Source organism: Petaurus breviceps, unplaced genomic scaffold (genome assembly GCF_028583685.1).
Source record: "Petaurus breviceps papuanus isolate PSGF00001 unplaced genomic scaffold, PetGlider_PUasm1.0 185, whole genome shotgun sequence".
NCBI classification, from domain to species: Eukaryota; Metazoa; Chordata; class Mammalia; order Diprotodontia; family Petauridae; genus Petaurus; species Petaurus breviceps.
In genome coordinates this window covers 4,563,033-4,573,527 of record NW_027185797.1, presented here as the reverse complement: position 1 = coordinate 4,573,527, position 10,495 = coordinate 4,563,033, and the positions used below count along the sequence as shown (strand labels likewise).

The 10,495-nt window shown below is 40.6% G+C and overlaps 1 protein-coding gene across 1 annotated transcript in view; it reads left to right on the top strand.

The window, feature by feature from the left end:
- Positions 1–10,495, top strand: part of BFSP2 (beaded filament structural protein 2) — a 62,402-nt gene that overhangs the window by 37,262 nt on the left and 14,645 nt on the right. Inside the window, exon 4 of the mRNA XM_069088298.1 lies at positions 502–663. Within this exon, the coding sequence (XP_068944399.1) occupies positions 502–663 (162 nt within the window). The remainder of the gene's footprint in view (positions 1–501; positions 664–10,495) is intronic.

Below are 10,495 nucleotides of genomic sequence, written 5' to 3'. Positions count from 1 at the left end.
TCTCTCTCTCTCTCTCTCTCTGTGAGTGTCTCTTGGTCTCTTTCTCTATTTCCCCTGGAGCCAAAATCTGCCTCTTTATAAAATCTACAACCAAAAGTGATTCCCTGGACAATGCATAGAATCAAGGAGTCCTTTTTTGTATCTAACGTTAATCCATCTTGCCACTGTTCGAGTCTACCTTCTCTTGTTTCTGGCATCAGCAGTGATCAGAGCAGTCAGCCACTGACCAGTATAGAGTAATCATTCATAAATTCCAAAATTGTTTTAAAATCTCCCTTCTGTCAGGTCCTAGATGAGGCATCTGCTCTTTCTTTTCTTTGGTGGTCATGGGGAGCAGTGCCCAGACACCAAGCTGGGTATCAGCTCTCTCCTGCACTTTGTTGGGGTCTTACAGTTATGTCAAGGAAAGAAAAGGAATCCATTGCTGCACAGCTGGGTTCCACTGGTGGGATTTTCCTCAACTCCTCCTGAGAGACTCTCTAAAGTGAGTGTTGCTTTTAGGACGTGAAGGTGTTATACAAACAGCTGGCCGGGTCAGAGCTGGAAGGAATGGATGCTCCCATTGGTACTGGCTTAGATGACATTCTGGAGACCATCAGAATTCACTGGGAGAAGGACATAGAGAAGAACCGGGCAGAAACAGGGGCCTTGCTCTACGCCAAGGTGAGTGGCAGTGTCTTGGCTGGTAGTCCTGAACCCCCTCACTCTCACCTTGGTACTTTCTTACAAATGAGGGAACAAAATGAACAGAGAACAACAAAATGGGAAGGTTTTTCCATTCTCCCCCCACCCATTGCCAAGACCCATGACTTTGGGATTTGGGGAGAAAGGAGAAGGATAAAAGGGCATGGAAAGAGCAGGAGAGAAGAGTATGGGAGTAAGGGGGGGAAAGGCAGGAAGGAAATGTAGGAGGAGTGACCAGGGTGATCTACCAAGGAGGAGAAGCTATGTGAGATAGTGGGCAGAGAGAGCTGACCTCAGAGTCAGGAAGACCTGAGTTCAAGCCCTGCCTCTGACATAACCTGGCCAGGTGACCCTGGGCAAGTCACTAGTGTTCTTATTGTTGTTTTAATGCCTCAGGCAATTCTCCATTAATGCAGAATAGGTGTTGATCTGCCTCCAAGAACAGGAAGACATTTCAGAGGCCATGTAGTCCAACCCCTCATTTTATGGATGAGGAAAGTAAGGTCACTGAGGTGACCCCTGAAAGATTCTCCACCCAAACCTAGTGAGAGGTTCATAGAAGGGATAAAAGAAAACATTTTAGTTGCTTTGAAGTCCCCTATTTCTTTTTTCTTTTTTTCTCCTTTAAATGTATTGGTGCATTTTGTTTTGTCACAGCAAATCGTCCCCAGCAAACAAACAAACAAAAAAATGAGCATCGTTACAAAGTTTCTTCTCTGAAAAGGAGTTTGTAATAATAATGATAACAACTAATATTTATATAACTCTTTAAGGTTTGCTAAGGGATTTACCCACATTATTTCATTTAAGCCTACCAACAACCCTTAAGCGGTAAACATTATTTTTAAAGAAAGCCAGGAAAACCTGAGTTCCAGCCCTACCTCCAACATACTGTCCCTAGGACACAATCAAGTCAGTTAACCTGTCAGTATCCCCAAACAATTCTCTAAGACTATAAGTTGAGGGGTGGCCAGGTGGCGCAGTAAGTAAAAGCGCCAGCCCCGGTGTCGGGAGAACGAGGATCAGTTCTGGCCTCAGATACTTGGCACCTCCACAAAAAATAACTGGCTGTGTAACCTTGAGCAAGTTACTTAACCCCAATTGCTTTAAAAAAAAATACTGTAAGTTGAAGAGAAGATAGGTCTCTTCACTGGTATAGGAATATCCTACCAAAGATATCAAACTCACTACCCAGGTGGCCCAGTAAAACTCCCTAATGCAATCTGAACTAGATTACAGTGTAATTGGGAAATGTTTAACAAAATAAATAAAAATACAATACAACTCAGATAAAGTTAATTTGTAGTTTTCTAAGCCAGTATGTTACCAGGAGGGATCAGTTTCTATTTGAGTTTGATATCACTGCCCTACAACAATGAAATCATAAGTAAAATAAAAATGTAAATACATCTCATCACATCCATATACCATCATTTGCTCAGCCAGTCTCCAATCATTGAGCACATTATTGTTTCCACCTCTTTGTTATCACAGGGAATGCTGTCATAAACATTTTGGGGGCACGTGGATATTTTCTTGCTATCAGTAACATCTTTGGAATTTGGTCCCAGGAATGGAATCTTTGCATTAATGGGTGTGAATAATTCAGTAATTTCTTCTTCATCATTCCAGGTTGTAGTTTCCACTCTTCCCAAATACATTGTTTCATTCTCTTTAGGGTCTCTGTGATTCTTCTCAAAGGACACACATCCCCATTGCCTCAGCCATGCTAAGATGGCTGTCCTTTTTGTCAAGTATCTGCCCTTTTCTAATGACCACATTTTCCCTATCCATTCCTACTCTGGAAGGCTAAAACACTAAGCTGACTCAGTTCCTAGAATCATTGTTTCCTTTTTTTCTTTTTAGTTTTCAACATTCACTTTTGTAAAATTGTGAGTTCCAAATTTTTTTCCCTCTCTCCTTCTCTTTCCTCCTCCCCCAAGACAGCAAGCAATCTGATATAGGCTATACATGTACAATCATATTAAACACATTTCCAAGTTAACCATGTTGTGAAAGAAGAATTTTTAAAAGGGGGGGAGAACTACAAAAAAGAAAAAAAAAGAGAAAATAGTATGCTTTGATCTACATTCAGACTCCATAGTTCTTTCTCTGGATGTGGATAGCATTTTCCATCATGAGTCTTTTGGAATTGTCTTAGATCATTGTATTGCTGAGAAGAGCTAAGTCTATCAAAGTTGGTCATCGCACAATGTTGCTGTTACTCTGTACAATGTTCTCCTGGTTCTGCTCACTTCACTCAGCATCAGTTCATGTAAGTCTTTCCAGGTTTTCCTGAAATCCACCTGCTCATCATTCATTATAACACAATAGTGTTCTATCACATCCATAGACTACAACTTGTTCAGCCATTCCCCAATTAGTGGGCATCCCCTCAAATTCCAATTCTTTGCCACCACACAAATAGCTGCTATAGGTATGTTTATACATGTGGGTCCTTTTATTTGGGATACAGATCTAGTAGTGGCACTGCTGGACCAAAGGGCATGCACAGTTTTATAGCCCTTTGGGCACAGCTCCAAATTGTTCTCCAAAATGGTTGGATCAGTTCACACCTCTACCAACAACATATTAATGTTCCTATTTTCCCACATCTCTGGAATTGTATTTTTATTGAGAAACTGAAGGCAGCAATAACTTTGGAAACTTTCATTCATGAAAGCTAAATGATGCAATGGATCAAGTATGGGACTTGGAGTTAGGAAGACCTGAGTTCAAATCCTTCCTCAGACCCTTAGTAGCTGCGTCACTAGGCAATTGAACACTTAGCCTCAGTTTTCTGTTCTGTAAAATGGAGATGATGATAGCAACTACCTCCCAGGGTTGTTATGAGGATCAAATGATACAACACATGTCAATAGCTTTGCAAATGTTAAAGTGTTATATAAATTCTAGCTATTATTATTATTATCTATTCAATAAACCATTATTATCTCTTCAATAAACTAATTCAGTGCTTCCAGATGGGGTCTACTGGAAAAAAAAATTGTATTTGGAGACTTAAGCCCCGAGTTAGAGTTTTGACTTTGCAACTTAGCAATTGTGTGAACTTAGCACATCATCTGGTCTCAGTTTTCTTATCTGTAATAAATCAAAATTTTCTATCTGGGAATAATTATACCATCCTACCTGCCTCACAGAACTGTTGGGATCGGTCAATTAGACAATCTCTGCTTCATACTTTTAAACTATAAAGCATTCAATGAATATGAATATTTCTTATTCATGTTAGTTGTATGTAGGCTACAGTCTGGGGAGAGGTAAAATGATAAATAAGGCATGTTCAGTGCCTAGGAAGAGACAGTACTGTGATAGAAACAGATATGAAAACCAGATACAGATTTTTATCAACAAATTTTTTTTATGTATAGGGAGCTGGTTACTATACCCCCTCCCCACATTCCCTGAGCTTCAGGATTTTTACTATCAGTCCCTTTGTATTATTATAATTACTTAACATTCATAGCTCATAGAATGATAGGTCATCTATTCAGAGCTTAAAGAGGTCTCATCAGTCATCTGGTCATCATTTTACAGATGAGGAACCTAGAGAGATTAAGTGACTTGTCCAAAGTCATCCAGGTAGGAAGTGGCAAAATCAGGATTCAAACCTAGGATCTGTGTCTACAAGCCTTTACACTCTATCACGCTGCTTCCTAGATCTAGAATGGGCCTTAGAAATAATCTAATCCAGAGGTTCTTAACCTGGGGTCCATGAATCTGGATTTTTGAAAGCTATTTTGATAATTTTATTCCTTCCCTGCCCCCACCTATTTTGTATTTATCACACACATAGAGTTTTCTTGGCAAAGATGCAACAGTACTTTGCCATTACTTTCTCTAGCTCTTTTTTTTTTACAGAGGAGAAACTGAGGAAAACAGGGTTAAGTGACTTGCTCAGGGCCACACAGCTAGTAAGTGTCTGAGGTCAGATTTGAACTCAGGAAGATGAGTGTTCCTGATTCCAAGTCGAGAGCTCTATTTACTGCTCCACCTAGCTTCCCCATGTCTATGTATACCCACACATATAATTGTGTGTGTATATAAAATTTTGATAATTACATTTGACAGTAATATACATATATGTATACACACGTGTGTATAAGTGTATATGTATGTATACACATACATATATGTATATATGTGTGTGTATTTGGTTTCTTTTGTGATCCTGTTTTTTATTTTATACATTTAAAAACCTGATTCTAAGAATGGATCCATGGGCCTCATCAGACTGCCAAAGAAATTCATGATTCAAAAAAAAGGTTGAGACCCCCTGTCAACCCTCCTCATTTTCCAAAGAAGGAAACAAAGGCCTAGGGATGGAAAGTGAATTACCCAAGGTCAGAGAGCCAGGAAGCAACAGAGCAGGGCCCCACCCCCACCCCAGTCTGCTCCTGGCTCTGTGCACACTGCACCCCACTGCTGAGAGCTAGTACCTTCTTCCTAGTCACAGAATATGATTCTTCTCTGATCATTTCTTGTTGGTAGGAAAAACAAACCCCAATAATCTTGTCTGTCAATCTTTCTAGACAGAGCCACAGCTAAGCTTGGGAATCTGTTAGTATCCACAGGGTTTATTCAAGGCCCAGTTTGGGGGGTTGAGTGGGGAGTGGAGAAAGTCTACAGAGATGTTTGCTTTCCTGTGTTTTCTTTGGCAAACCTAGAGGGAGCTCAAAAACTGAGCTTCTATGGCAATGACCCTGAGGGGTGGGGATTGGGGTGGGGGTTAGACCCATTTTAAGAGAAGCTACAGCAGCCCAGCAATTTTTCCTTAAATGTAAAGAACTTGGCTCACTAACTTGGTCAGCTACGCTACCCACTGCTTTTCATGAAGTTGAGACTTTCATTCTTGAAGTCTTTCTGCAAGGGGCCCAGGCCAGGGAGGTCAAGATTGCCCAGTACAGTACAAAACAATCATAGAATGCCATCGTTCACTTTAATTTGACAGCTGGTGCTTTAACAATGATTTATAGCCATGGCTGATGGTAGCTCAAGCCAAAAGCTCCTGTGAAAAGGCGATGATTAATTTATATGTTATCACCATGGTGTAAGTCCTCAGGAGGGAGGGGGAGTCCTTGGTGACAAAGGATCTTGCTTCTTTTTTCATTGGGGGAAGGAACGACCTTGTTTGGGAATCAATGATCTAGAGTTATAAGGAATCTCAGAGGCCACCTGATCCAAGTCCCCCATTTTACAGATGAGGAAACAGAGGCCCTGGAAGTTGAAGTGGCTACCCCAAGAGGGAAGGAGAAAGAGAAAGGATGTTTAGACAGGAAAGGAAATAGAATTGTAGTCTGTGAGATCATCTAAGAGGGAGGAAAATAATTTCCCAAAAGGATGATGTGTTTGGCCCAAGGTCATGTGGCAAGGAGCTGACTAGAACCAGAGACCAGGTCTCTTGATGTGTGGCCCTTTGTTCTTTCTACCATCCTACCCAAAGGGCTTGACTTGTGTCTCATGGAAATGTGGAATCTTCCACTCATGTGAAGCAGAAAGATAGACCAGACCTTTTTATTCTACCCTAATCCAAGGCCCTTTGGTTAGGAAGAAAATGGAAGACCCCTCACAGAGCAAGGTTAGGAAGCCCTGTCAACCCACTTCTTGTCCTATTCCCCTCTCAAGTGTCTCTTTTAATTCCCCTCCAAACTTGGACAACTTATCCGGGGTCTGGAAGACAGCCGCCAGGGGAAGATCTCACAACAATCAATGGCTCCCTAGTAGCAAATACAAACTCCTCTGCTTGATAGTTAATGCCTTTCACAACCTGGCTCTACTAATTTCACATTATTCCCCAACATGTGCGCTATGCACCAGTCAAACTGACCCCACTGACAGTACTGGCATAGGGTCACAAAGAGGTGGATGTGACTGACCAATTGACCAACAACAGTCTTACTACATGTTGTTTCCCCCAGTGGAATGTAAGCCCCTTGATGATGGGACCGTGGCACCTTTTGTTTTCATATCCCTAGAACCTGGCACAGAGTAGGCACTTTATAAATATTTCTTGAATTGATTTGAAGGATCTATGGCCAAGATTGGATCAGCATGGTCCAATGGATAAAGAACCAGACTCAAAACTAGAAATTCCCCTCAGCTCAAGTCCCTCCTCGAGCAGCCTGGCAGCGCGACCCTGGGCAAGTCACTTAATCTCTGTGTACTCTACACAATTCCATGAAACTCTAAGTTGTTGAGATGGTTCCATCCTGCATTTATAGAGAGAGTTTCTTTGGCCAATAGTTTCCTATACCAATCAAGTCATAGACCTAGTGTTCAGATATCTCTGTCCCTAGCCCCTGATTATAGAGCAGAAATGATGATTTTTCTAAGCAAAGGCAGGATTTTAACTTACATTTCTTGATCACATGACCACCCCCACCAAATCTACTCGCTAAGAGAGCTGGGGATTTGGGGCTTGTACTTGGTACCCACCTTCCTTATAAAAATCTTCCTTCCCCCTCCTAAAGGAGGTAGAATTTCTTCCTTTGTGAGTTCTACCACCACCATCATTACCACCCCCAAAAAGTATTTTTAGGAGCAGTAAAACCAATCTGAAGACTGGTGGGGTTTTTTTTTGGTTTGTGTGTGTGTGTGTGTGTGTGTGTGTGTGTGTGTTTTGGCCATACTTTGCTGATGGTTTTCAGACACATCCTTCAAATTCCTTCTGACTTATTTAAAGTTATGCTTTCCATCTTGTATGCACAATAGCATGCAAATGTAATCAAGTGATTAAAAAGTCAGTAATCTCTGATGACATTACAAAATGTCAACATTTCCCTTGCCTGGAAAACACAGATGGAAAGTAAAAAATAGGCTGTTCCCCTCCTGCCTCAGTAAGAGCCAAACTTCCATGCTGTTTAGAAAGCCTTGGGACCCACTTAACTGCATCTCATCATGCAAACTATACACTAAAACAATACAAAATTTGCCTCCCTATCTTCCGACTTCCATCTTATCTGATCACAACATAAGTAGGAATTGGAAGATGTCAGTTGGCAAGGACATTAACATTAAAACTATATGGTAATAATGTGGAGACATAAAGACTTCTAAAGATTCCTCAAAGCATATGGCTATGAAGCATCTTAGGTCAGTGGGAACAGCTTGCTAATGAGTCAGGGTTGGATTGAGTTTCTCCCTTTGTGAGCCAATTAAATTCAACTGGCATGTCAATGTATGGGCAGCTAGACGGCACAGTGAATAGAATGTTGGGCCTGGAGTCAGGAAGACTCACCTACCTGAGTTCAAATCTGACTTCAGATACTAGCTGTGTGACCCTAACAAGTCACTTAACCCTGTTTGCCTCAGTTTCCTCATCTGTAAAATTATCTGGAGAAGAAAATGCAAACCATCTTTGCCAAGAAAACCCCAAATGGGGTCACAAAGAGTGAGACATGACTAAAACAATACAAAAACAATGTATGCCACTGGTTACATGGGACCCTGAGAAGGAAGTGTAAATTGTGCTATATTACCTGTCCTCTCCACTAAGGAAAATAGAACACCACCATACAATATATATTCTCTAAAGTGATGGTGAATTAATCAACAGTGATGTATATGTACAGGAAGAACCTTTTTTTCCTAAAAACATAAAATAACTTTTATTAAAACTATTTGATGAGTAGGCATAGTGGGAAGATCACTGAACTTAGAAATAGAAAATCTGGGGGGAATGACTTTACCGAGCATAAAATCATTGTTTCCAGTTAATAGAGTTAGAATTAGACCTCAGAGTATATCCTGTCCAATCCCTCCGTTGTACAAATATGAACATTTCTCCAATGGCACACAGGTAGTGAGTGCAGTGATTTGAATGTAGATAATCCAGAGCCAGAACTTGTGCCACATCTGCGTCCAAGATCAATCCAGATGTTTACCCACTATACCAGGCTGTAAACTAGTCTGGACTTCCAAGATCCAAAAAGATCATCAAAAATGCATTAAGTGCCTGCTAGATCATCTAAACATCCAATGTATCAATAAAGCTGCAGTCATAAATCATCAGTATCCTAGAACAAATATTTATGTGACATATGTGTGTATATATCACATATACATACATACATATGCACTATATGTCATATACATATATACATACATATGCACACATATATAATTTATACACAGAGACATAATAGAGTCTGCCAGAGGAAAATCAGTCTCATGGACAACTTCTCAACAGTGGAAAAGGAAGTGACAACAGATTGTTTCCTCCTAAAAAAAATTTGCTCAGTGACCTGGAACCATGGTTATTTACCCAGCCAACTTTATTTGGGGTGGGGAGGTGTGCCCCTGCACATACCATCAATCAATCAAATAACAAAATCAATCAATACAAAATCAAACAAAAACAATCAATAACAAAAACATTTATTGAATACCTACTATGCGCCAGACACTACTAGGTGTGGGAGTTACAGAGACAGGATGAAACAGTCCCTGCCCTTAGGAGCTTATATTCTCCTTAAGGGGGCACAACATGCATACACATGAGAAAAAATGAAATTTAGTAATATTACTAATTATAAGCAGCCAGGGATGGAAGTTATGGTCCTTGCATTTATAATAGGGGCTTCAGTACTTGTCCAAATTCATTATTTCTGCAGGTAGTTCTTCCACCAGTACAATTCAAAGCTTTCAATCTTCTGATATTTAGTGATTCTTGTCCTTTTCTGAAGAATAGAAACCCCATACCATCTCACTTTTGTATTTGTATCCCTAGAGCTTTGCATGTAGTGGGTGCTTAATAAATACTTATTGATAGATTGATCTTGCCAGAAATTTTCCTTAGAGCACCCAGCCATAGCAATATGGGTAGAAAATTGGACACCTGGAGTTGAAAGGAAACATTTTAAAAGTAATAGATTTAGAGCTGGAATGGACTTTAAGGGACCATGTTGTCCAACTCCTCTTTTTACAGATATGTAAGTTGAGGTCAAGTGAATTGCCAAAAAAAAATTTTTTTTAAATCACAGATGTAGGAAGGGCAGAGGCAGGATTTGAGCCCAGGTCCTTAGACTCCCAATCCACCACAATTTCCACTGTAGCATGTTGTTGTGTCATATCTGACTCTTTGCAATCTGTTTTGGGGGAGGGTTCTTTGCCAAGACACTAGAGTGGTTTGCTATTTTCTTCTCTACTTCATTTTATAGATGAGGAAACTGAGACAAATAGGGTTAAGTGACTTGCCCAAGGTCACACAGCTAGACAGTGTCTGAGGCTGGATTTTGAACTCAGAAAGATGAGTCTTCCTGACTACAGACCCAGCACTCCACCCCTGCAGTGCCACCTAGCTGCCCTCCACTGTAGCATATTGCCTCTCAATGAAAACTCTGAGGCAGTGAGAAGTTAAGTGACTTGCTAGTATATGACAGAGGCAAGATCTGAACCCAGATCCTTGGAGTCAAAAACTACTACTCTTCCTACTATGCCACCATGCTGTTCATTAAACTCCACCTTCTGCAGGATGCCTTTCCCTGTCTCCCAAGTTGCTACTGCCTTCCCTTCTGAGATTATCTACCATCTACACTGTATATATCTTGTATGTACCTTGTTATTTACATCTTGTTTCCCCCATTAGATTGTGAGCTCTTTGGGGCCAGGTCCTCCCCCTCCCTTTTGTACAGCTAGGTCCTAATTAGTGCAAATATAACCACCCTCCTCAAGTGGTTGCTTGTATTCAAATTCACACTATTCCAAGTTATAAAAGTGGAAAATATGGTAATTGGTTCCAACCCAAAGAAAATATGCAATGCAAATTCAATTAATGGGACCATTTCAGGGG